The sequence below is a fragment of the Erythrolamprus reginae genome, chromosome 10, assembly GCF_031021105.1.
Source record: "Erythrolamprus reginae isolate rEryReg1 chromosome 10, rEryReg1.hap1, whole genome shotgun sequence".
In the NCBI taxonomy this organism is placed as follows: Eukaryota; Metazoa; Chordata; class Lepidosauria; order Squamata; family Dipsadidae; genus Erythrolamprus; species Erythrolamprus reginae.
In genome coordinates, this window is record NC_091959.1 from 4751329 (window position 1) to 4778389 (window position 27061).

General features: G+C 44.7%; 1 protein-coding gene across 1 annotated transcript; it reads right to left on the reverse strand.

The window, feature by feature from the left end:
• Positions 1 to 472: 472 nt before the first annotated feature.
• ULK3 (unc-51 like kinase 3) lies at positions 473 to 25283 on the reverse strand. Its single transcript, XM_070762992.1, has 16 exons — positions 24971 to 25283; positions 23913 to 24053; positions 22524 to 22644; positions 21584 to 21688; positions 20573 to 20716; positions 19176 to 19258; positions 16585 to 16740; positions 14310 to 14415; positions 12114 to 12154; positions 10520 to 10622; positions 8068 to 8132; positions 5282 to 5360; positions 4334 to 4374; positions 2478 to 2525; positions 2229 to 2295; positions 473 to 1059 (listed from the first exon to the last, which is right to left on the reverse strand). The coding sequence occupies exons 1-16, from the start codon at positions 25070 to 25072 to the stop codon at positions 1043 to 1045; spliced, it is 1419 nt and encodes a 472-aa protein (XP_070619093.1). The 5' UTR covers positions 25073 to 25283; the 3' UTR covers positions 473 to 1042.
• Between the last annotated feature and the right edge of the window lie 1778 nt (positions 25284 to 27061).

Below are 27061 nucleotides of genomic sequence, written 5' to 3' on the forward strand. Positions count from 1 at the left end.
CCTGGGAGGAAACAGGACTGGAAAAGGCGGGGAGAAGCCTCCGTGGGGCCTCTCTAGGAATCTCCTAGGAGGAAACAGGACTGGAAAAGGCAGGGAGAAGCTTCCGTGGGGCCTCTGAAGGAGTCTCCTGTGAGGAAACAGGGCCGGAAAAGGTGGGGAGAAGCCTCCGTGGGGCCTCTCTAGCTGAGACAGAACAAAAACGGCCTGAAAATGGCAAAAAAAACCCAATCCAAAATTGGGCAGGGGTGGGGCCAGTCAATGGTGAGATTAGCCACAACCGGCTGAATCCTACCTCTGCCTTTGAGGGGAGGGGCCGGAGGGAGGGGCTGGGTGTGATGAGCGACACCACCCACTCAGTCACATGACCAACTGGCCACGCCTACCCAGCCAGAGAACCGGTTGTTAAATTATTCCAGTCCCCCCCAACTGTTCCGCCCAACTTCCCCAATGTTGAATAAAAGAACAAACACTCTTGCGGGTGTTAGAAAATAGTTTATGAAGACATTTCTCCACGAAGATTCTCCATCTTCCCTCCGTCAGGATAACAAACAGGAGAATCCTCCTGCCCCCCCACTCCCCAATTGTAAACATCTGGTTCTGGATTGTCTACTACTTAACGGTATACACTACGCAACTTCAGCAATAGTACCCCTGAGTTTACTCCCTGCTTTTTTAAAATGCTTGCTACGTCCTCTAAGGCAGAAGCCTTCGAACTCGGCGACGTTGGAGACTTGTGGACTTCAACTCTCAGAATTCTCCAGCCAAAGTCCACAAGTCTTAACGCTGCGAAGTTTGGGGAACTCCTGCTCCAAGGTTACTCGCTTCAATTCAGTTTTGCCAACCGGCAAAAGAGAAATCACGCCCCTGCCAAGATTGACCGTCTACAAAACCTCGGGGATCCCCAGAGTTTGCGCCATCCCTCTGAATCCGCAGAAGGGACACGGTTCTAGGGCGAGCAACTCTTTTGTCCCCAAATTGGGGTGTAAATTCGGATTGTTCACACAGCTCGCTGCTTGAAGTATAGAAGCTTCCTGGCGACGTCTCACTGTAAAGTACACGCTAAAAAAAAAGGGGGAGGAAAGAAGGAATTTAGATTAAGTCTGAAATGAATCCGTTCAAAAAAGGTAGAAGAGGGGAGGGGGGAAAGCAATTTGGATTAAGCCCGAAATGAAATCATTTTTTTTTTTTTAAAAAAAAGCACCCCAACAATGAGAATTTCAGATTAGTTTTAGCAAATCTTAAAGCTGACGTTAAAAATGGGTGGCTCCGAATTGACCTCTGTCAGTGAATTTATTTTTTTCCCCTCCTGGTAAGGGCCAGAATCAGTCGCTGCGTTTTCTAGGTGAGGTTTCATGGAAGGGGTTTCATGCCTTCTTCGCTCGAAGGCAGCGAGAGAGGGACTGGCTCAAAGTCACCCAGGGGGATAGGTGATTAAGGCAGGACTAGAACTCGTGATCTTTTGGGTTCTAGCAAGGTGGCTTCGCTACTACCCCACCTGGTTCTCTGTGTTAACTGGTTTGCTGACAAGCAGGGGAGGACTGGGCAGGGTGGAAGGAAGGGGATGGAGAGAGAAGGAAGGAAGGAAAATGATGAGAAGGAGGGAGGGAGAAGGAAGGAAGGAAGATTATGGGAAGAGAAAGAGGGGGAAGGAAAATGATAAGATAAGAAAAGGAAGGAAGGAAGGAAGGAAGGAAGAGAGCGAGGGAGGGAGGGACTGAGGAAGGAAGGGAGGGAGGGAGGGAGGAAGATTATGAGAAGAGAGGGAGGGGGAAGGGAGGAAGGAAGCAAAGTGATAAGAATAGGAAGGAAGGAAGATTATGAGAAGGGAGGGAGGAAGTAAGGATAGAAAGAAGAAAGGAAGGAAGGAAGGCAGATTATGAGAAAAGAAGGAGGGGGAAGGAAAAGGATAAGAAAATGAAGGAAGGAAGGAAGGAAGGAAGGAAGGAAGGGAGGGAGGCACTGTGGAAGGGATGGAGGAAGATTATGAGAAGAGAGGGAGGGGGAAGGGAGGAAGGAAGCAAAGTGATAAGAATAGGAAGGAAGGAAGATTATGAGAAAGGAGGGAGGGAGGAAGGAAGGATAGAAAGAAGAAAGGAAGGAAGGAAGGAAGATTATGAGAAGAGAAGGAGGGGGAGGAAAGGGATGAGAATAGGAAGGAAGGAAGGAAGGAAGGAAGGAAGGAAGGAAGGAAGGAAGGAAGGAAGGAAAAGAAAAGGGACCATACTCACAGTTTTTCACAGAATCCGACAGGGCCTCATTTCCGAGGGACTCAGCTTCCCACTGTGATTCCTTGATCTGCAAAGAAAAGAGTTCCAGGACCAACTGACTTTAAGATCTGAGTTCAGGCCTTCCCATTTTCCTAGGCTTGGGTCTTCTGCCAACTCGCCCATACCACCGCACCTATTTTCCCAACCACCTCTGCTCAAAGTTTGGAGGTGTCTCCTCCTTTGCCGGGTAGCTGCCCCTCCCCACAATACCTTTATCTGTCCTTTAAGATACTCTGCCCGGCCCATCAGAGTCTGGATCTGCCAAGACAAACACAAAGTTCCCGTTTTAGCCGTTCCCTTTTTAATCATCTGCAAATCCTTCTGAGAATTGGGATGACAGGAAGGGCCCTTGAATTGTCATCTATCGATCGGTCCTGAAGAACGTCGGAAGAACTTGGTTGGACTGACCTCTGGGTCTATCGGGTCAGCCCCGTTCCTCTCTCAATGCGCCAAGGAGCCCTTGGGAAGCCCATTGGCCCAGCATGAAAGTGATCGGAGACCCCACCGTTGCTAAACTTAGAACTACGGCGCCTAAAACACGATTTGAGTATTGCCCACAAGATCATATGCTGCAACGTCCTACCAGTCAATAATGGGAACACTCAAAGATGACTACTTCAATGACTACTTCAGCTTCAACCGCGCCGACACAAGAGCACGCAACAGATTCAAACTTAATATGAACCGCTCCAAACTTGACTGTAAAAAATATGACTTCAACAATTGAGTTGTCGAAGCGTGGCACTCATTACCGGACTCAATAGTGTCAACCCCTAACCCCCAACATTTCTCCCTTAGACTCTCCACGACTGACCTCTCCAGGTTCCTAAGAGGCCAGTAAGGGATGTGCATAAGTGCCCTAGTGTGCCTTTCGTCTCCTGTCCAATTGTCTTTCCTTTATCTCATATATCATATATATTTTCTTCCTTTCATATATCTCCTCCTCTATTTTTACATATTATCTTTACAGTGATCCCTCTATTATCGCGAGGGTTCCGTTCCAAGACCCCTCGCGATAATCGATTTTTCGGGATGTAGGGTTGCGGAAGTAAAAACACCATCTGCGCATGCGCGCCCTTTTTTTCTATGGCCACGCATGCGTAGATGGTGGAGTTTGCGTTCCCCGCCGCCCACACAAAGGGGAAACCCGATCCGGCTCCTCGCTGCTGCTGCGCTACCGAGCAGATCAGCTGCTGGGCGGCCGAAGGAACCTTCCCTGGGTCTTCCCGGCCGCCCACGCAAAGGGGAAACCCCGGCTCCTCGCTGATGCCCGCCGCTCGCCCCGCCCGCCAGCAAGAGGGGGAAGACCCAGGGAAGGTTCCTTCGGCCGCCCAGCAGCTGATCTGCTCGGCGCAGCAGCAGCGAGCAGACGAAGATCGGGGTTTCCCAGCCGCCCACGCAAAGGGGAAACCCCGGCTCCTCGCTGATGCCCCTGCTCGCCCGCCCGCTGCCCGCCGCCCGCCAGCAAGAGGGGGAGAGATAGAGAAAGAGAGAGAAGGAAAGAAAGAGATGAGAGAGGGAGGAAGAGAGTGTGAGAGAGGAAGAAGCAAGAGAGAGAAAGAGAGAGAGAAAGAAAGATGAGAAAGGAAGAGAGTGATGTCATCGGGTGGAAAAATCGCGATATAGCGTTTCGCAAAGATCGAGATCGCGAAACTCGAGGGATCACTGTATATGTATTACTTCTTGTCTATTCTCTTCCATATGTATTGTGTATTGGACAAATGAATAAATAAATAAATAAATAAACGCAAACTGTACGTATACCTGGTGTCTACAAGGTCAATCACTGAATGGCGCTTTTCCCCCCCAAAAGGAAACTGGACATTCTTGGCCACATAAAATTGGGAAATGGGGGAGCGGGGAGGGGGATTGTGCGGACATATATGGGGGGTGGGACAGCATTGAATTATGGGTGTGGGCACTTGAGTGTGTGAAATAGCGTGCGTGCATGCACTTTCGGCACCCGAGGATAAAAAGGTTCGCCATCACTGGGAGAGACCCTCCTGCTTGAGCCTCCAAGGCCCCCCCCCCAGCTATGTTCTGATTGCAACTGAGCCTCAATGTACCTCCGCGTGTAGTAGTTCTCGTCGTCTTCCTGCAGGTTCCACTGGATTTAGGGAGGGGGGGGAAACAGAAGAAAAAGGTGTTTGAGGAGAGGACTGGCTTAGTTCCCCTCCCTCTGCCCTTTACATCCCCCAGGACCCTAGGCACCAAAATCAAGCTTGACACCACTGATATGATAACCCTGTTTGCAACAGGAGTAGAGTAGAGTAGACTAAGGAATGGAATGGAATGGAGTGGGTTGGGGCGGGCTGGACTAGACTAGACTAGAATAAGGAATAGAATGGAGTGGACTAAACTAGACTAAGGAATGGAGTGGATGAAAACAAAAAGAGCAAGTAAGATAATGTTATGATTTACTAAATGAGTTGATTGTCTAAAAAAACCAAACTGTTTCTTTCCCCCCCTCTCTTTTTTGATAAAAATTGTTACTGAATCTAAAGAAAATTTACACAGTTTCGGAAGAATATAGATACTGATCCTGTACACGCCTTTATTTTAATATATAGGTTTATTTATTTATTTATTATTATTTTTCCTCTTTTCCTTATTGGATGTAATGTTTTATGTATTCTATGTACCTTGTATTATATTTGGAAATATTTTTTTTCAAAATAATAATAATAAAAAAAGGAGTGGAGTGGAGTGGACTAGACTAGACTAAGGAATGGAGTGGAATGGAGTGGGTTGGGCCGGGCTGGACTGGACTAGACTAGACTAAGGAATGGAATGGACTAGACTAGACTTTTATTGGCCAAGTGTGACTGGACACACAAGGAATTTACCAAGAATCATAAGGTACAGCACATAATGATCGTCCAGGTACAAACCAGCCGTAGAAAATAAAGAGACCATTTGAAAGCATTTCACCGAGGCGCCATCTTGGGGAAGGTTCTACCACTGACCACTGCAGCCCTTTTCTCCTCTCCTCCTGCCTCATCCCGGCCACTTACCAGCCAGCATCAGCAGCAATTCGCCCAAGCTTTGCTGATACAGCTCCAGAGTCTCACTGTCCTCCTTGCCTTCTTCTTCCTGGAGACGAGAGAGAGAGAGAAAGAGAGAGAGAGAGAGAGGATGATGAATGTTACGTAGCTGGGTAATGAAAATTCTGCATGCAAACATTCAAACTCAGAGATCACCAGAGATCCCACAGTGCTCTTCCTGCTCCACAAACTCCACTCTCTTTTACCTCTGATGATGCTACAGTGGTACTTCTACCTAAGAACGCCTCTACTTACGAACTTTTCTAGATAAGAACCGGGTGTTCCAAGATTTTTTTGCCTCTTCTCAAGAACCATTTTTCACTTACGAACCCGAGCCTCCGAAGCTGTAACTGGAAAAGGCAGGGAGAAGCCTCCGTGGGGCCTCTGTAAGAATCTCCTGGGAGGAAACAGAGCAGGAAAAGATGGGGAGAAGCCTCTGTGGAGCCTCTCTAGGAATCTCCTGGGAGGAAACAGGGCCAGAAAAGGCAGGGAGAAGCCTCTGTGGGACCTCTCTAGGAATCTCCTGGGAGGAAACAGAGCGGGAAAAGATGGGGAGAAGCCTCCGTGGGGCCTCTCTAGGAATCTCCTGGGAGGAAACAGAGCGGGAAAAGATGGGGAGAAACCTCCATGGGGCCTCTCTAGGAATCTCCTGGGAGGAAACAGAGCGGGAAAAGATGGGGAGAAGCCTCCGTGGGGCCTCTCTAGGAATCTCCTGGGAGGAAACAGAGCGGGAAAAGATGGGGAGAAACCTCCGTGGGGCCTCTCTAGGAATCTCCTGGGAGGAAACAGAGCGGGAAAAGATGGGGAGAAGCCTCCGTGGGGCCTCTCTAGGAATCCCCTGGGAGGAAACAGAGCGGGAAAAGATGGGGAGAAACCTCCGTGGGGCCTCTCTAGGAATCTCCTGGGAGGAAACAGAGCGGGAAAAGATGGGGAGAAACCTCCGTGGGGCCTCTCTAGGAATCTCCTGGGAGGAAACAGGGCCTGCACCCTCCCTGTGATTTCCACGATCGCACACATTATTTGCTTTTACATTGATTCCTATGGGAAAAATTGCTTCTTTTTACAATCTTTCCTACTTAAGAACTTGGTCACGGAACGAATGAAGTTCAAAAGTAGAGGTACCACTGTATCTAGTTGGATCCTGAAGCGTCTGCCAGGGAACAATCTCATCCATCTCAGAAAGCACCAAGGACCCCCCTGATTTCGGTCCTGAGTTACAAATATTCCCATCTTTATATGAATTAACCCCACCCCACCCCCACTTTGAATCCAACAGGGAGGCCAGGCAATGATCTGCGTGGGGGGGAAGGTATGGAGAAAGAAAAGGGGTGTTTTCCCCCCCTCCTCCTTCGCCCCCTGGCAAAATGTGGAGTCACTGGATAAAATTAAAGCCAGGGGATTTTTGGAAGCAGAAACGATCGGATCTCTTCATGCCATGCTGGGTTCAAGGAGGGACCACAGATACATCCATTCCTCTGTGAACGCATTGGCACTCGAGCGGACTGCAAAGGCACGCAAGCTCTGTGTGTTTGTGTGTAGTTTGTGTGTGTGTGTGATTGTGTGTGAGGTCTTGGCTGGCAGGACTTAAGAGCAAAATATAACAGCCCACTGAACAAATTCTCCCCTTCCACGTATGGCTTAGCACATCCTTACAACATCTGGCGGTATTATTTTGCCTGTTTAGGCTGAAGGACAATTCAAGGAGCTTCAGAGCAGCTTGTTCTACAAGACCTCGGAAGGCAGGACTGGAAGGAACAAAGGAGACATTTGTTGACAGTGAAAACAAAGAATCGGTGGAAGGGGTGGAGGTTTAAAAGAAGAGGTTGGACAGTCTTTTGATCTGCGAGGTCCCTTCCTTCCTTCCTTCCTTCCTTCCTTCCTTCCTTCCTTCCTTCCTTCCTTCCAAATTTGAGAGTGTTCCATCACTTTAGGTTTTTAAGGAGAGATTGGACAGTCATTTGATCTGCGAGGTCCCTTCTTTCCTTCCTTCCTTCCTTCCTTCCTTCCTTCCTTCCAAATTTGAGAGTGTTCCATCACTTTAGGTTTTTAAGGAGAGATTGGACAGTCATTTGATCTGCGAGGTCCATTCCTTCCTTCCTTCCTTCCTTCCTTCCTTCCAAATTTGAGTGTGTTCCATCACTTTAGGTTTTTAAGAAGAGATTGGACAGTCATTTGATCTGCAAGGTCCCTTCCTTCCTTCCTTCCTTCCTTCCTTCCTTCCTTCCTTCCTTCCTTCCAAATTTGAGAGTGCTCCATTACTTTAGATTTTTAAGAAGAGATTGGACAGTCATTTGATCTGTGAGGTCTTCCTTCCTTCCTTCCTTCCTTCCTCCCTTCCTTCCAAATTTGAGAGTGCTCCATCACTGTAGGTTTTTAAGAAGAGTCTGGACAGCTATCTGATCTCTGAGGTCATTCCCTCCATCCTTCCTTCCCTCCCTCCCTTCTCTCTCTCTCCTTTCCATCGCTCGCTCGCTCGCTCCCTCCTTCCCCCCTTCCTTATCTCTGGAGGCTTTCAAGAAGAGACTCAACAGCCACTTGTCTGAAATGGTCTAGGGTCTCCTGCTTGACCAGAGGGCTGGACTAGAAGACTTCCAGCTCTGTTCTTGTGTTAAGTCTCCTGCAGCCTGCCCCAACCCCAGAAGTCACGACACTGTTCATTTGGGAGCGCAGCAGCTCCTTCTCACTTGGAGCACAGAGTCCCTGCGTGTTCCTGAGTTCAACCAAGGCAACCTTCCCCGTCCCCCCTGGCAGCTGACCTTGGCCACAGCAGCAGATGCTACCTCCAGAGCAGCCGAAAGACGAGGCTTGTTCCTGGACATCTCTAAAACGAAAGGAGGGGGGGAAATGGGTTGCAGATGAGTAACAGCAACAGCGATATCACTTAGGCTGATATCCCCCTTCGCAGCCCTCGCTAAGCAGTTTACAGAGTCAACACATTGTCCCCAACTATCCGGGTTCCTCATTTTACCAAACCTTGGAAGGATGGAAGGCTGAGTCAACCTTGAGCGGGTCAGAATCGAACTGGTGGCAGTGGGCAGAGTGAGCTTGATATATTGCATTCTAACCACTGCGTCACTATACCCACCCCTTCCTTCCTCATTTCTTCTCTTCCGTTCCCCCTCCCTTCCCACCCTGTTTCTTTCCTTCCTTCCTTCCTTCCTCCCTCCTCCCTCATGTTTCCCCCCTTCCTTTCCCCCTCCCTCCCCCTCTCATGTTTCATTTCCTTCCTTCCTTCACTCCTCCCTCCTTTCCTTCGTTTCCTCTCTTCCTTTCCCCCTCCCTCCCCCACCCAGTTTCCTTCCTTTCCTTCCTTCCTTCCCTCTCTTTCTTTCCCCCTCCCTCCCCCACCCAGTTTCCTTCCTTCCTTCCATCTTCCTTCCTTCCTCTCATGTTTCCCCCCTTCCTTTCCCCCTCCCTCCCCCCTCTCATGTTTCGTTTCCTTCCTTCCTTCACTCCTCCCTCCTTTCCTTCGTTTCCTCTCTTCCTTTCCCCCTCCCTCCCCCACCCAGTTTCCTTCCTTCCTTCCATCTTCCTTCCTTCCTCTCATGTTTCCCCCCTTCCTTTCCCCCTCCCTCCCCCCTCTCATGTTTCGTTTCCTTCCTTCCTTCACTCCTTCCTTCACTCCTCCCTCCTTTCCTTCGTTTCCTCTCTTCCTTTCCCCCTCCCTCCTCTACTGTTTCCTTCCTTTCCTTCCTTCCTTCCCTCTTTCTTTCCCCCTCCCTCCCCCACCCAGTTTCCTTCCTTCCTTCCATCTTCCTTCCTTCCTCTCATGTTTCCCCCCTTCCTTTCCCCCTCCCTCCCCCCTCTCATGTTTCGTTTCCTTCCTTCCTTCACTCCTCCCTCCTTTCCTTCGTTTCCTCTCTTCCTTTCCCCCTCCCTCCCCCACCCAGTTTCCTTCCTTCCTTCCATCTTCCTTCCTTCCTCTCATGTTTCCCCCCTTCCTTTCCCCCTCCCTCCCCCCTCTCATGTTTCGTTTCCTTCCTTCCTTCACTCCTCCCTCCTTTACTTCCTCGTTTCCTCTCTTCCTTTCCCCCTCCCTCCCCTACCCTGTTTCCTCCCTTTCCTTTCTCCTCCCTCCCTCCCACCCTCCCTTCCTTCCACTTTACACTTAAACTTATTTTTAAAAGTTTCTTGGCCAACCCAGAAATCGATTGTCCGTCTTGGAAACCTACAGCAATGTAAATGCAAACACAAGACGCTATTCTTTTTGCCAGCTCTCTCCTAAAATAGTAAATGCAGCTCAGGGGAAATAGCTTGATTTTGGAGAAAGGGAGGCTGTGAAGCAGCGCCCTCTGGTGGCCCTCAGCACTCCTGCAGGATGGACACCGGGCATCTTTCGCAACAGATCCTTCTTTATCATAGAATCATGGGGCTGGAAGGGACTTTGGAGGTCTTCTAAGCTCCGAGGGTCTCTGACCTTGGCAACCTTAAGGCTTGCAGACTTCACCTCCCAGAATTCCTCAGGCAAATCTGTGGACTTCAAATCCCAGAATTCCCCAGCCAAATTTAAAAGACTTGTAGATTTTCAACTCCCAAAATTCCCCAGTCAAAATTTGAAGCTTGTGGACTTTAATTTGCAGAATTCCCTAGCACTGGGGAATTCTAGGAGTTAGTTAGTTATTTTATTTTATTTTATTTTATTTTATTTTATTTTATTTTATTTATTTTATTTATTTTATTTTATTTTATTTTATTTTATTTTATTTATTTTATTTGTATGCCGCCCCTCTCCGAAGACTCGGGGCGGCTAACAACAATAAAGAAAACAATGTAACAAATCTAATATTAAAAAATAATCTTAAAAAACCCCAATTTAAAGAACCACTCATACAAACAAGCATACCATGTATAAATTCTATAAGCCTAGGGGGAAGGGGATATCTCAATTCCCCCATGCCTGACGACAGAGGTGGGTTTTAAGGAGCTTGCGAAAGGCAAGGAGGGTGGGGGCAACTCTGATATCTGGGGGGAGCTGGTTCCAGAGGGTCGGGGCCGCCACAGAGAAGGCTCTTCTCCTGGGGTCCCGCCAAATGACATTGTTTAGTCGACGGGACCCGGAGAAGGCCAACTCTGTGGGACCTAACCAGTCGCTGGGATTCGTGCGGCAGAAGGTGGTCCCGGTTGCCAAGGGAGGAGATCCTGGCTTACATCTTGCCCCCAAGACACTGTTTCGAATCCTTGTTCGACTTCCCTCCCTTGGAAAAGTACCTTTCAAAATGTCCCGTCCAGGGCATCCTTTTTGTAAAAGGGCTTTGTTGTCCGATGCCACCAGCGCCTTGAGCTGCTCTGCGCGTGAGATGTAATCGCTCACCTGGGCAAGAGGAGGAAATGAAATGTCAGGCTGTTCTGACCCAGGTGTCCAAACACGACAAATGGCTCCGATGTGAACTCAAAATATTCCTTTATTAGGAATCAAGCCCTGGCAACAAGTTTCTCTCGCAGGCTAACAGGTCTGGCCGGCTGGAAGATGGATAGTTGTCTGTCACTTATATTCAATTCCGCCCCCTGCTTTTTATCCCCAGAGTTAGGGGCGGGGGCTTCGCTAGCAGCGGTGGCTGTTCCGTCCCAAGGACCAGCCCATAGATTTCCATTGCTCTCCTCTCCTCTGCCTTTTCTGCATCCATGTGTCAGGCACTGGATCCAGACGTTCTTCCTCTTCATCAGCCACCTGAATTCTGCACATCTGTGCCTAAGGCACTGGACCCAGCTGTTCCCCTACTTTTTTATCAGCCACCTCTTTTTAAAAAATAAATTTTATTAATAGACGAGACTAGATTAGAACTGTAGAAAAAACAACTGCTGCCAACCTGCCTTCCATTGAGGACCGGTATACTGCACGAATCAAAAAGAGGGCGGGGAAAATATTTACTGACCCTTCATATCCTGGACACAAACTGTTTCAACTCCTTACCCTCAAAACGTCGCTACAAAGCCTTGCACACCAACACAACTAGACACAAGGACAGTTTTTCCCCAAACGCCCTCACTCTGCTAAACAAATAATTCCCTCAACACTGTCAGACTTTCTACTAAATCTGCACTTCTATTCTACTAGTTTTTCTCATCATTACTATCATCCTTTTCCTCCCATTTAGGACTGTATGACTGTAACTTGTTGCTTGTATCCTAAGATTTTTATTAATATTGATTGTTTCTTCGTTGCTTATTTGACCCCTATGACAATCATTAAGTGTTGTGCCACATGATTCTTGACAAATGTATCTTTTTCTTTTATGTACACTGAGAGCATCTGCACCAAAGACAAATTCCTTGTGTGTCCAATCACACTTGGCCAATAAAATGCTATTCTATTCTATTCTATTAGACTAGACTAGAATTCTTTATTGGCCAAGTGTAATTGCACACACAAGGAATTTGTCTTTGGTGCTCTCAGTGTTCATAAAATAAAAAGATACATTTGTCAAGAATCATGAGGTCCAACACAATGATTGTCATACGGGTCAAACAAGCAATGAGGAAACAATATTAATAAAAATCTTAAGGATACAAGCAACAAGTTACAGTCCTACAGTCATAAGTGGGAGAAAAAGAGTGATAGGAATGATGAGAAAAAACTAGTAGTAATAGAAGTGCAGACTTAGTAAATAGTTTGCCAGTATTGAGGGAATTATTTGTTTAGCAGAGTGATGGCGTTTGGGAAAAACCTGTTCTTGTGTTTAGTTGTCTTGGTGTGCGGTGCTCTGTGGCGATGTTTTGAGGGTCAGAGTTGAAACGGTTTGTGTCCAGGATGCGAGGGGTCAGTTAGCTATCGGGTCAGTTGATAAATGGGTGGTCAACTCACCTTGGATCGGATAGCTTCCTTCCGCTGGGTATCTCGTTCATCTGAAGGCAACAAGAGAGATGAGGAAGTGAGCAGGGCAAGGCTATGCATTAGATACAGAGGCCAAATCCATGGAGACTGTCATGATTTGAACCGTAACGAGGCCTGCCTATAATGCTGTTTTTAATGTATGGTTTGTATGAGACATATGATTGGCTTTTTTTATATTAAGGGGTTTTAAACTGTTTTTAATTATTGGGTTTGTACTGTTTTTATTGTTGTGAGCCGCCCTGACTCTGCGGAGAGGGGCGGCAGACAAATCTAATAAATAATAATAATAAAATAATAATAATAATAATAACAACATAATTCGCCGCTACATCACGCAGCTTGGGAAGCACCTGACTGGTGATGAAATACGAAATCCAGCATAGTGATCTCGTTTGCTGGGTTGTACTGACATAATAATAATAATAATAATAATGATGATGATGATGATGATGATGATGATGGTGGTGGTGGTGGTCTCAAAATAAGTCCGTCATGCAAAAACTTGATTTTGCAACCTACCGTATTTTTCAGAGTATAAGACGCACCCTCCCCCTCAAAGGGGCTGAAAATTTAGGCGAGTTTTATTCTCTCAATGTCGCTTTTTTGAAACTTTTCCCCCCCAGCGCTAACGATATTCTCGGGTCTTCCTGGTTTGCAGGACTTTTCATTGCTACTCTCTCCAAATTTTTTTCCAGCCCCTAAGTCTTTGCAGGCTTGTTTTCATTACTACTGTTAGTATATCTCGGTGCAGCTCTGTGCGAAACCTCCAACAAACAATCACCAGAGTTGTTGCAGTGGGTGTAGATCAGTGTTTCCCAACCTTGGCCACTTGAAGATAGTTGGACTTCAACTCCCAGAATTCCCCAGCCAGCGAATGCTGGGAGTTGAAGTCCAGATATCTTCAAGTTGCCAAGGTTGGGAAACACTGGTGTAGATAATGTGGGTTAGCCAGATAAAGACTCAGACTTAGTATTAACAGTATTATTATTATTTACAAATATACAACAATATTAACAATAGATTACAAACCGAAACTCCCCCCAAAGGGAACGGTGCTGGAGCCCCTTTATGGCCAACCAGTCAAAGTTCTTAAAGACACAGTCTTTACTTTCATAGACCAACGTTGTTAGTTTACTATATGGCAACCCCAAAGTAGGTTCTGTACCATATACTAACAGCTACTTCCTCCGAATAAGGTTTTTTTCAGCCCTAACCAGGAGATTATAAAATAAATGTGCTGAACCTGAACAGACTAAGGACACTATCCTGATGAATACCTGGTGTTGTGGTTAGCTCTGGCCCAGCTCCTGCCCCAATGACTGTGGATGTGGGGGAGACATCCACATGCTGCAGGCCTATTTTGCTCCCCGTGGAATCTGCTGATGAAGGCTCCTCTGACCAAGAAGACATGAGTGACAGGGAGGAGGAGAGTGTGGCAGACAGCTCAGAAGGAGATCCATTATCTAGCTCCTCCTTGGATTCAGAACAAGAGTGAATGATACAGCCACGCATGCGGAGAGCGATGAATAGGCAGCAACAACTGAGAGATTATTATCAAAGAAAGTGAGGCCACCTGTGGTTGGGTGGGGCTGTGGTCATTAGTGAGGCTGCTATAAAGAGCAGCCTGTGGGTTTGGCCATTGTGGAGGATTATCTGATCCTTGTGTTTCGTGACTGTTTTACTGACTTTGACTTTTTGTGTGCTGATTTTCCCCCGCTTTGAAACTAAACCAGAGCAAAGTGTGTTTCACTTTGTGAAAGAAGGACTGTGAATTGCCTCACAGCTGCAAGCTAAGTATCACAGAACTGATAAGGGACTTGTACAAATTACCCGTTTGTTTGGAGACGAGGGCTCTTTGCTATACCAAAAGAGGACTTGGTTTAAGTGAATTTCATTATAAAGAACATTGTTTTGAATTTTCAAATGTGTGTGTGTCTGAAATTTGTACCTGTGAATTTTTAGGAGGATTCTACCAGAGAGCTCGACAGAACACCTGGTAGGGAGATTTCCCCTCCTATTTTCCTCCCCAAAACCAAGGTGTGTTTTATACTCTGAAAAATACGGCCATTTTGCTCACGAAGCATATTTGTGACTCTTTGATTTGTTTAAGGCTGCCGACTCCTGATCTAGAGGAATGGAAAAGCAAAGAGCAACTGGGCAACTCACAGCGCAAGGCAGGAACAAAGTACTCCAGAGCTTTGGAATAAAGGGACAGGGCGGTGGCTATTTCACCTTCTTGGTCCTTCTTGACGGCCTCCATGACAAGTTTGGTCTGTAATGAAGGAATAAAGTAAGGAGTTGTTAAAGAGAAGGGACTGTGGGCCAAGGAAGGCCCTCCTCAAAAGCAGGCATGCCCAACCTTAGCAGCCTAGCAAAGACCTGTGGACTTCAACTCCCAGAATCCACCAGCCAGGTAAAATCTGGAGGTGGCTCAGAGAGATACCTCTAAAATTCATTTAAGTGAGGAAGAGGAGGAGGTGCAGGAGGGACATTTGTATATTTATGGATTTATAATCAGGCTTGCGAGATTCTGTTATTAGAGCAACTTTCAATAAAAATACCCTGCTCAAAAAAATAATGGGAACACTCAAAGATGACTACTTCAATGACTACTTCAGCTTCAACCGCAACAACACAAGATTCAAACTTAATACGAACCGCTTCAAACTTGACTGTAAAAAATATGGTTTCAACAACCGAGTTGTTGAAGCGTGGAACTCATTACCGGACTCAATTGTGTCAACCCCTAACTCCCATCACTTCTCCCTTAGACTCTCCACGATTGACCTCTCCAGGTTCCTAAGAGGCCAGTAAGGGGCGTACATAAGTGCACTGGAGTGCCTTTCGTCCCCTGTCCAATTATCTTTCTTTTCTTTCACCTATCTTATATATTCTCTTCCTTTCATATATCCTCTCCTCTAAGTTCACTCTCACCCTCTTTTATATTATCACATGTCTATCTTTCTTCCTATGTATTTGTGTATTGGACAAATGAATAAATAAATAAATAAGAACACATCCCAGATCTGAATGAATGAAATATTCTCATTGAATACTTTGTTCTGTACAAAGTTGAATGTGCACAAGAGCAGGTGAAATTGATTATCAATCGGTGTCGCTTCCTAAGGGGGCAGTTTGATTTCACAGAAGTTTGATTTACTTGGAGTTATATTGTGTTGTTTAAGTGTTCCCTTTATTTTTGGGGGCAGTATAGTTTTAGCTTTCCTCTGGAGTGGATTTGGTCTGATGGTCTGATTTATCGGGGTGTGTTTGTAGCAAATAAGAGACCCATCTAGATTCTGCTGTAATAATAGTTTCTCTGCCAATGCTGTACAGTGGAACCCCGACATAAGAGCTGCTCTACTTAAGAGCAACTCGAGATAAGAGCTGGGAGGGGAGAGATATTTTTGTTCTACTTACAAGCCCAAATTCGAGATACAAGCGCCAAGGAGCTGTCTCCTGAAGCCAAACGCTAACTTCCGCGTTCGGCTTCAGGAGACAGCTGCGAAGCGGCGCGCGTGTTTTAAAAGGTTGCAGCCGGCCTGGGGGGCTCGGGGGGGTGCTTGCAGCTTTCTTTCTTGCTCTTTTTCTTTCTCTCTTTTACCTTCCCTTCCTCTATTTCTTCTTTTCTTTCTCCTTCCCACCTTCTTCCCTCCCTCCATCCCTTCACTCATTCCTCTCTTACTCTCCCCTTTCATAAGTTTCCTTGCTTCCTTCCTCTGTTCCTGTCCCTTCCCCCTTTCTTTCTTTCTTTCTTTCTTGCTCTTTTTCTTTCTCTCTTTTACCTTCCCTTCCGCTATTTCTTCTTTTCTTTCTCCTTCCCACCTTCTTCCCTCCCTCCCTCCCTCCCTTCACTCATTCCTCTCTTACTCTCCCCTTTCATAAGTTTCCTTGCTTCCTTCCTCTGTTCCTGTCCCTTCCCTCTTTCCTTCCTTCCTTCCCACCCTCCGTCCATTCATTCACCCATTCCTCTCTTGATCGCTTAAAGCCGGTCCCTGGTGCAAAAAGGGTTGGGGACCTCTGTCCTACAGGATTGGGTGGCAGAGAAGTTGAACATATGTAAATTTAAAAGTTTAAGAAAGTTTACAAGTTAAGTGAAAGAAACTTCATTATTCATTTATATGTACATGTACATTTCTTCATTAAAAACATGTCTTTCTGCATAATTTAGACTAACTTTGTGAGTTTTTTGAGGGCTGGAACCAATTAAAATTATTTACATTAATTCCTATGGGGAAAAGTCGTTCGAGATAAGAGCTGCTCGACTTAAGAGCCCAGGTCCGGAACGAATTAAACTCGTATCTCGAGGTACCACTGTACTGCAAAACCTCTCTTTCCTTCCTTCCTTCCTTCCACCCTCCCTTTCTTCACCTCCTCTCTCCCTCCCTCCTCCATTCATTCTCTCCATCTCCCTCTTTCTCTCCTACTTGCTAATACTCACTGCTTTCCCCAAACTTTCCGCGCTGGGCATGTGCTCCATGTCCACAAAGGGATGCGCGAAGAACTCCTGGAAAGAGATGCGTTGCTGCGGGTCCCTTCGCAGAAGACGCTGCAGGAGATCCCGGCATTCCGGGGAGAGACGAGGCCGGCTTGGAAGCTGTGCAGGAAAGGTGGGAGAAGCAGGTGAAGGCTTAAAGGCACCCCACTCCTGACCAGGGAACTTTTTAATCCATCAAAAGAGAAGCCCAATGGAGGAAGGGACACAGATTTGTGCTATGGATCCCTTGGAGGATCTGGCAAAACCAGATTTTTTTCTTCCCCAAAACTTTAACCTTAGATTGTCTACTGTCGACCTCACCCCATCCCTAAGAAGTCTGTAAGTCTTGTTAGTACTATGTACATAACTGGTTGGGTTTGGCAATATATATGTTGTAAGCTGCCCTGTCTAAGGAGAAGGAGCATAAAAATTGAATGAATGAATAAATAAATAAATATAAACAAACTAACAATGTATGCTTAAATGTATTAAAACACTATAGCTTTAAGAGTTAATGCTGCAGATGGCCACAAGAGGGAGCCAGAAGCATGATTCTCACTCTCTGATTACCCTCTGCCACTCTATGCTACTCTCTGATTATTTTTTGCTACTTTCTGCTATTTCTGCTATGCTCTCTGTGACTACTGTCTGTTAAAAGCCGGTTTATGTATTTGCAAGCTTATAGTATATAAGTTTATAAATAGAGCTTATGTATTTGTAGGACTTATAGTATTGTATATAGAAACATAGAAACATAGAAGTCTGAGGGCAGAAAAAGACCTCATGGTCCATCTACTCTGCCCTTATACTATTTTCTGTATTTTATCTTAGGATGGATATATGTTTATCCCAGGCATGTTTAAATTCAGTTACTGTGGATTTACCAACCACATCTGCTGGAAGTTTGTTCCAAGGATCTACTACTCTTTCAGTAAAATAATATTTTCTCACGTTGCTTTTGATCTTTCCCCCAACTAACTTCAGATTGTGTCCCCTTGTTCTTGTGTTCACTTTCCTATTAAAAACACTTCCCTCCTGGACCTTATTTAACCCTTTAACATATTTAAATGTTTCGATCATGTCCCCCCTTTTCCTTCTGTATTGACTAATTTAATTGTGTATGACTAGGACTGTTCTTGACTAAGATATTTGCCAAAGAAAATAATATTTTATACACTTCATGTATCTGGTTTGTCTGGCTGAACCATTACTCGTATCTCTGGGCTATCAGCTGGGTATCTACTGGAACTCCCTGTTTCTTCTGTGTAAGTGTATCTTTGATAACTCACACTTTGCTCATTCCTTAACAGTGCGCCCAAGTGAACCAGCATGACTACTATCTCTGTGTTACTGTCCGATTAGGTCCCACAGAGTTGGCCTTCTCCGGGTCCTGTCGACTAAACAATGTTGTTTGGCGGGTCCCAGGGAAGAGCCTTCTCTGTGGTGGCCCCGACCCTCTGGAACCAGCTCCCCGCTGAGATTAGAACTGCCCCCACCCTCCTTGCCTTCCGCAAACTCCTTAAAACCCACCTCTGCCGTCAGGCATGGGGGAACTGAAATATCTTCCACAGGCCTATACTGTTTATTTATGGTATGTTGTGTGCGTGGTTTTTTTTAAACTATGGGTTTTTAGCTTTCTAATTATTGAATTTGTATTATATATTGTTTTCTGTTACTGTTGTGAGCAGCTCCGAGTCTGTGGAGAGGGGCGGCATACAAATTTAATAAATAAATAAATAAATTTATCTGTTCTTACTTTGCTTATGTTTATACCTTTACCTGATATCTTGTGCATGTTTGCAAATAAACAAATATTTAATAATATTTGTTTATTAATAATGGCATGTTTGACAAATAAATACATAAATAATAATGCTAATAATAAAACCTACGGAACCCTTCTCAGAAGAATGCGCGAATGAAGGAAAAGGGAGAGCTACTTGTAAAATAAAACAACCCATAATAATAATAATAATAATAATAATAATAATAATAATAATAATAATTTATTGGATTTGTATGCCGCCCCTCTCCGTAGACTCGGGGCGGCTAACAACAATGATAAAACAACAGGGAATAATCCAATAATAAAAAAAACACCTAAAAACCTTTATTATAAAACCAAACATACACACAGACATACCATGCATAACTTGTAATGGCCTAGGGGGAAGGAATATCCCAACTCCCCCATGCCTGGCGGTATAAATGAGTCTTGAGTAGTTTAAGGAAGACAAGGAGGGTGGGGGCAGTTCTAATCTCCGGGGGGAGTTGGTTCCAGAGGGCCAGGGCCGCCACAGAGAAGGCTGTTCCCCTGGGGCCCGCCAAACAACATTGTTTAGTCGACGGGACCTGGAGAAGGCCAACTCTGTGGGACCTTATCAGCCGCTGGGATTCGTGCAGTAGCAGGCGGTTCCGGAGGTAATCTGGTCCAATGCCATGTAGGGCTTTAAAGGTCATGACCAACACTTTGAATTGTGACCGTAAACTGATCGGCTGTGAAACTCACGTCGCAACCAACTAAGGCACCCCTACCTGCGGCCTTGCAGGGTTACCTCAACAGGTTGGCTGCTCCGGATCTTCTCTTCCAGCTCAGCAAAAGATTTAGAGGCAAAAGGAGGTCGGCCAAAGAGAGCCTCTAGAACGGGAAATAGAAAAGGGGAGACAATAGAATACCTTACGCCACCAGGCTTGAAATTTCAGGCCTGGATAACTTTGAACTATGCCGCCTACGGTCTGACCTTAGCACAGTACACAAAATTGCTTTCTACGATATCCTACCTGTCAATGACTACTTCAGCTTCACCCACAATAATACCTGGGCAAGCAATAGGTACAAACTCAAGGTAAACTGCTCCAGACTCGATTGCAGAAAATACAATTTCAGTTAACAGAGTGGTCAACGCCTGGAATTCACTACCTGACTCTGTGGTTTCTTCCCCGAATCCTCAAAACTTTACCGTTGACTTCACTCCATTCCTAAGAGGTCTGTAAGGGGCGTGCATAAGCGCACCAGTGTGCCTGCCATCCCTATCCTAATGTTCCCTTTCATTCCTATCTATTTCATGTATTCATAATCATGTTTATACTTATGTTACCTAACACATGCTTGACGAAATTAATAAATAAATAAATATTTTTTTTTAAAAAAAGCTGCAGAGAAGGAAGCCACAATCATGGCTTTCAAATCTCTTGACTAGGGATAGCTAAGGGGGGGATATATAGATAGATACAAGATAGACAGATGGACAGATAGATGATAGAGAGAAAGAGAGGGTGATAGGAGACAGTTAGACAGAGACAGATAGAGATACGAGATAGATAGATAGATAGATAGATAGATAGATAGATAGATAGATAGATAGATACATACATAGACAGGAGACAGTTAGACAGAGACAGATAGAGATACGAGATAGATAGATAGATAGATAGATAGATAGATAGATAGATAGATAGATAGATACATATATAGACAGATGATAGAAAGAGAGGGTGATAGGAGATAGTTAGAGACAAATAGAGATACGAGATAGAGATAGAGAAAGAGAGGGTGATAGGAGATAGTTAGACAGAGACAGATAGAGATACGAGATTGATAGATCGATAGATAGATGAAAAAGAGAGAGAGGAGATGGACAGAGATATGAGAGATAGACAGACAGATAGGCAAGGGGGGGGAATGTTGGTAGATGATAGACAGACAGACATGGATAGATAGATGGATGGATAGGTGGGTGGGTGGAAGACAGATAGATTGTAGATGTGGATGATAGATATAGAGGGAGATAGATGATACATGATAGACAGACAGGCAGTCATAACAAATGTGTGCGTGTATATATGCAAGCATATTGAGAGCAGGCATCAGAATTTCATTTTTTAATGTGTTCTAGTATGTTGCCAGGAAAAAAAGTGACAATAAAGGTTATCTTATCTTATCTTATCTTACCATAGAGGATCACGCCCACTGACCACAAATCTACCCGAGCATCGTATTGCCGACTGCACACCATTTCGGGCGCCATGTAAAGTGGAGAACCTCTCAGCACATGCTTCTCATCCCTGGGCGACATGTGCTGCGCAAACCCAAAATCTAAGGAAAAAGAGGGAGCATTAATTAAAAACCTTCATCCCAGAGAAATCCATTTGGATTTGGGCTTTGCAAACCCTGATCATTACAATAATCCATTTCCCAATTATTTGGGGACCATCCGAAAAGTGTTTTATGATTATTCCTCACATTTACGGCCAACATAAGGTGCGGTGGCCTAGAGGTGAAGCTCTGGCCTCACAATCAGGAGGCTGTGAGTTTGATCCTAGGTAGGAGCAGATATTTGCCTCTCTGGGAAATTGACAATTTTCACGCTGAATATATATGTATAAGCTTAACACTTACATTTAATGAAAAGAAAGAAACTGACTATTTTTCTGACCTGGGACTTATTTTATCAATGGCTAGCTGACAAAAACAGGGAAATATATGAAAGAATTAGTGATACAAGGAAGATACGTTAACTGGGTTAAACATAGTATGATTACTGTTATTAATATTAATATCATTTATATTAATGTCATGAATATTGCTGTAAACACTGTGATTATTATTTTTTAAAATGATCAGTATCCAGACAACACACTGTTCAATTGAAATTGGAATTTTTGTGTGCTACAAAATAAAATAAAAATTTATTATAAAAAAAAGAAAGAAAATACATCTGTTGAACAAAACTCCGCATTGGTGACGGGAAAGGCAATGGGCCAGTAAACGCTTTGCTAGTTCGATTCAGTTGCCCAGATTCCACTCTGCAAGGGATTATGAGGTTATTAAAAGATGATGTTGATTTACAACCAACATAGCAAAGTCAAACCCTACTGATTGTGTTACTTGTGAGCAAAATCCACTTAAGAGGATTTTAATGTTGAGCCCAGCCTTAGTCCGACATTCCAGTTCTTTCCATACCTGCCAGCTTGAGATGAGGTTTCTCCAAGGAACTGAGTAGGATATTTTGGGGTTTGAGGTCCAGATGGGAGATATTCTTATCGTGAAGGAACTTCAAGGCACAAGCTGCGTTGGAAAAAGGAAAACGGACTCAGAAACAGTCCATATACAGTGGTACCTCTACCTACGAATACCTCTACTTACAAACTTTTCTAGATAAGAACCAGATGTTCAAGATTTTTCTGCCTCTTCTCAAGAGCCATTTTCCACTTAGAAAAACCCAAGCTTCCGAAACTGTAACCGGAAAAGGCGGGGAGAAGCCTCCGTGGAGCCTCTCTGGGAATCTCCTGGGAGGAAACAGGGCTGGAAAAGGCGGGGAGAAGCCTCCGTGGGGCCTCTCTCGGAATCTCCTGGGAGGAAACAGGGCTGGAAAAGGCAGGGAGAAGCCTCTGTGGGGTCTCTCTAGGAATCTCCTGGGAGGAAACAGGGCTGGAAAAGGCGGGGAGAAGCATCCATGGGGTCTCTCTAGGAATCTCCTGGGAGGAAACAGGGCCTCCACCCTCCCTGTGGTTTCCCCAATCACACACATTATTTGCTTTTACATTGATTCCTACGGGAAAAATTGCTTCTTACAAACTTTTCTACTTAACAACCTGGTCACGGAACGAATTAAGTTCGTAAGTAGAGGTACCACTGTACTTGAGGACTAGATTCCCTAAGCCAGAGTTTCTGAACCTCAGCAACTTTCAGAAGTGTGGACTTCAACTCCCAGAATCCCTCAGCCTGCAAGCTGAAGTTCAACCCTCTTAAAAAAACCACTGCTCTAAACCAGGAGTATTCAACTTCAGCAAACTTTATGATTTGTGGACTTCAACTCCCAGAATTCCACCAGCCAGGATAGCATGGCTGGCTGGAGAATTCTGGGAGTTGAAGTCCACCAGTTTGTCTCCTTATTCCTCACCCAGTTGTTGTAGAAATATACAAGCCACCTTTTCTGGAAGTATCCTCCGGCTACGAATGAAACGGGACAGATCCCCTCCGGCACAATATTCCATAATTAAATAGATGTATTCCTTGTCCCACTAAAAGAAGAGAGGGAATGGGGGGAAAAAACTCCATCAAGTTGATCAGAAGCACATCCACTTTCCCATTCGCATGGAGCCAACCTCTTTCTCCCACCCACCCAAGTTTATAGTCCTTGTGGAGGCAATACCCAGCCCGGTGGGAGTTAAGTGTTGAATAAACGTGTGCAGAATTGCACTGTCAGTCTTAGGATGTGGTGCTCTCAGCCACAAGTCACCAACCTGCGTGCGGTCCATGGGCCACTGGTGATCAGTGAGAAAAAAAAGTGATGGAGAAATCTTGGCCCCTGGAAAGACTACAGCTACAGCTCTGAAATATGGGACCACCTTTCCCAACAACATCAGTAAACCCCCATCAAATAAGCTTCAATTACGTTGTAATAATTGCACCACTTTAAATATTTTTTACAATAATCTTTTTAAAATTTCTACATATAAAAACAGTCAAAACAAACAAATCATACAAAGAATAATCTTATTACAATTACACAACCTTTAAAGGTTTTGTTATGGTTAAATAAGCATTTATGATTTTGTTAGGATAAATAGGTCCATTTCATATTAATAAAATGGAAGTTTTCTGATCATTATTCTACAAATGTATTTATCTTAAAAAAATCATATTAGTGGTCCGTGGGACTTAAAATTATGAATTTGGTGGTCTGCGTGACTTAAAAGTATGACCTTGGTGGTCCCTGAAGTCCAAAAGATTGGGGACCCCGGCTCTAAGAAATGGCTTTGGCTTCTTTGTCCTCGACTTATAATGATTTGTTGATTTGTTTTTATTATTTTTATTATTATTTATTAGATTTGTATACCACCCCTCTCCGTAGACTCGGGGCGGCTAACAACAGTAGTAAACAGCATATAACAAATCTAATGTTTAAAATAATTAAAAACCCTTATTAAAACCAAACATACACACAAACATACCATGCATAAATTGTATAGGCTTAGGGGGAAAAGGATAGTTCAGTTCCCCCATGCCTGACGACAGAGGTAGGTTTTAAGGAGCTTACAAAAGGCAAGGAGGGTGGGCAATTCTGATCTCCAGGGGGAGCTGGTTCCAGAGGGTCGGGGCCGCCACAGAGAAGGCTCTTCCCCTGGGTCCCGCCAGACGACATTGTTTCGTTGACGGGACCCGGAGAAGACCGACTGTGGGACTCTTGTTGACCGTTCCAAGCTACAATAGCAATGATCAACGGGGCTTACGACCAGTACTCAGACTTCAACCTTAAGTAAAAAGACCCCCCGCACTTTCTTTGCACCTGGAAGTCCTTTAACTCCACGATGTGAGGGTGATGGAGGTTCTTCAGGATCTCAATTTCAGTCAGCAGGTTTTCGACAGAGGCCTTGTTCAGATTTTTCTTACTCACACATTTGATGGCTACCACTTCCCGGGTGTTCTTCTAACCAGACAGAAAGGGAAAAGAGTTTGGGATTTTCTGGTAAGGTTTTTATTTCATAGTTTCCAGCTTTTTTGATATAACAAAAATGACCTTGCGTATTTTATATGGTTTTAACTTTTTAAAATTAAAAATCTAAAATCCATGAGATTTTATTAAAATCCATCATACTAAAATCCAAATTGAAACAACCCTAAAAACCCATGTCTTAAAACCATTCAGCCATATTCATATGTACACAGCAAACAAGATTCATATGCTGGGTTTCGTATCGTATGTATTACTGTTTTTTGTGAATAATAATAATAATAATAATAATAATAATAATGATGATGTTTTTAGTAACCATGGTCTTTTGAGATTGAAGGATGCCATTGTTGTTGTTGTTATTATTATTATTATTATTATTATTATTATTATTATTATCATCATCATCATATTTCACCACTACATGATATAATCCTAGGTGCTTGGGAAGCGCCGGACGGATGATAAAATACGAAATCCAGCATAGTGATCTCGTTTGCTGTGTTGTATTCTAATAATAATAATGATGATGATGATGATGTTAGTAACCATGGTCTTTTGAGATTGAAGGATGCCGTTGTTGTTGCTATTGTTGTTATTTTTTATTATTATTATTATTATTATTATTATTATTATTATTATTATTATTATTATTATTATTATTATTATTATTATTATTATTTCCAAAGTGGGAAGGGGGCGGTCCCAAGACCGCAACCATGAGGAAACCCCGTAGTGTGTGTGTGTAATAATCCCCCCCTCGTTCGGCTGTCCCTCCCCTTTTACTTGCACAACCCAAAGCTTGGCGGCTGCCCCTTCCTTCCAGGTAGACTTCCCGGGGCCGGGGAGGCTCCACCGTTATCCCGAGCAGGCCCCGGTGCCGCGCTCCCTACCTTCCGGTAGGCCTTGAAGACGGTGGCGTAGGTGCCGCTGCCCAGCCGCTCGGTCAGCAGGAAATCTTCCAGCTGCGGCGGGGCCCAGCCGGCCCCGGCCATCTCCAGCGCTCCCACCCACCCACCCACCCACGCACCGCCGGGGGAGGCGAGGCTGGCGGGGCCGGGCCGAGGCGTCCGGGTCCCGGCTTGGAGGCGGAGGCAGAGGCGGAGGAGGCCCCGCCTGCTACGGCCTCCTGCTTGGCGAAGCCGCCCGAGAAGCGCTGCAGCCGTCGAGCGCCGACGGGCCAGCTGGGCGCCGCTGCAAACCAGGCGCTGCGGCGGGGCTTGAACTCGGGCAGGGAAACGCCTGGGGGGGGGGGGTGGTAATGGGGAGGGGAAGGGTCTCGGCCCAGCGGTAAAGATGGACGGGGAGCCCCCTTAACTCCGGGTTGGGTCCAGGAGGGAAGGCAGCAGGTTAGAAAACAGGGAAGCTGAGTTCTAGTTCCACTTAGTTGGAGGAACTAGGAGAGGGGGAGTTCTAGTTTTGCCTTGTGCAAAAGGCAGTTGGGTGACTATTTATTTATTCATTCATTCATTCATTCATTCATTCATTCATTCATTCATTCATTTTGTCCAATAGACAATGAGGGTTTTAGTGGGTATATATCTATATACACATAGTAAAATACATGAAGGTTATAGAGGAGATACTCATAGTAAAATATATCTAAGAAAGAATAGAAAAGAAGGTATAGTAATAGAACATATCAATGAAAGAATAGAAGAAGAGATATAGGAATAGAAGAAAGGTATAGGAGATATAGGAGAGCAATAGGACAGGGGACGGAAGGCACTCTAGTGCACTTGTACTCGCCCCTTACTGACCTCTTAGGAATCTGGATAGGTCAACCGTGGATAATCTAAGGGTAAAGTGTTGGGGGTTTGGGGATGACACTATGGAGTCCGGTAATGAGTTCCACGCTTCGACAACTCGGTTACTGAAGTCATATTTTTTACAGTCAAGTTTGGAGCGGTTAATATTAAGTTTAAATCTGTTGTGTGCTCTTGTGTTGTTGTGGTTGAAGCTGAAGTAGTCACTGACAGGCAGGACGTTGCAGCATATAATCTTGTGGGCAATACTTAGATCATATGGGCCACTTACCAGGAGAGGGTGAGTTCTAGTTCCACCTTAGACACATAGCTTTGTTGGGTGAGTTTGGGCCATTTACCAGGAGACGGTGAGTTCTATTTCCACTTAGTTGGAGTAACACGAAATATAGAAGGAAAACAGACAGGAGATAAAAATATGAACGGTGCAAATTTAGGATATTTGTTTATGATATACAGCAATCCCTCGCTACTTCGCGGTTCATCTTTTGCGGATTTGCTACTTCACGGGCTTTCAAAGGGGGCTTAAATCCATTGAAAATTTTAAATCCATTAAAAAGTCATAAAATTCTTCTAGAGTACTATTGTACTTTATTAAAGAAACTGGTAGGATATCACATGTAATTCCAGCTGAGAAACGTTATAGAATGACTGTTTAATGCAAAGGGTGGGTTTTAAAAGTCTAAATACATAAAAAAAATCTTTACTTCACAGAAATTCGTTTTTCACGGGTGATCTTGGAACGCACCCCCTGCGAAAAACTAGGGATTACTGTAATGGAAAAATGTGTAACACATTGATATCGTGGTATGTGTATGGATGTAAAGTTGGTGATTTTTTAAAAAATTACAAAATAAAAGGAAAAAGATTTAGCCCATCACAGCATGCCTGAAAATGAACTTTTCCCTTGGCAGCTGCCTCCAGAAATCCGTTTTCGTTGCTCCTATTCATCTTTTTGAAGGATACCTTCAAGATTTCCGGGAACAGATCAGAAGGCAGTAAGAGAAACCAAGTGTTCCAATGCTCTTAATGCCATTTTTGACAAATGTATATTTTGTTTTATGTACGCTGAGAGCTAAGATAAAATACAGAAAATAGTATAAGGGCAGACTAGATGGACCATGAGGTCTTTTTCTGCCGTCAGACTTCTATGTTTCTATATGCACCAAGATAAATTCCTTGTGTGTCCAATCACACTTGGCCAATAAAAATTCTATTCTA

Excerpts from the sequence above, each read along its gene's own strand:
- ULK3 (XM_070762992.1), bottom strand. The coding sequence starts at position 25,072 with ATGGCCGGGGCCGGCTGGGCCCCGCCGCAGCTGGAAGATTTCCTGCTG. Across the intron at positions 22,645-23,912 it reads TGGAGTTAAAGGACTTCCAG|TGGGACAAGGAATACATCTA; the intron begins GTGCAAAGAAAG and ends CTCTTCTTTTAG. Across the intron at positions 12,155-14,309 it reads CTTTGTTCCTGCCTTGCGCT|ATGAACGAGATACCCAGCGG; the intron begins GTGAGTTGCCCA and ends TGTTGCCTTCAG.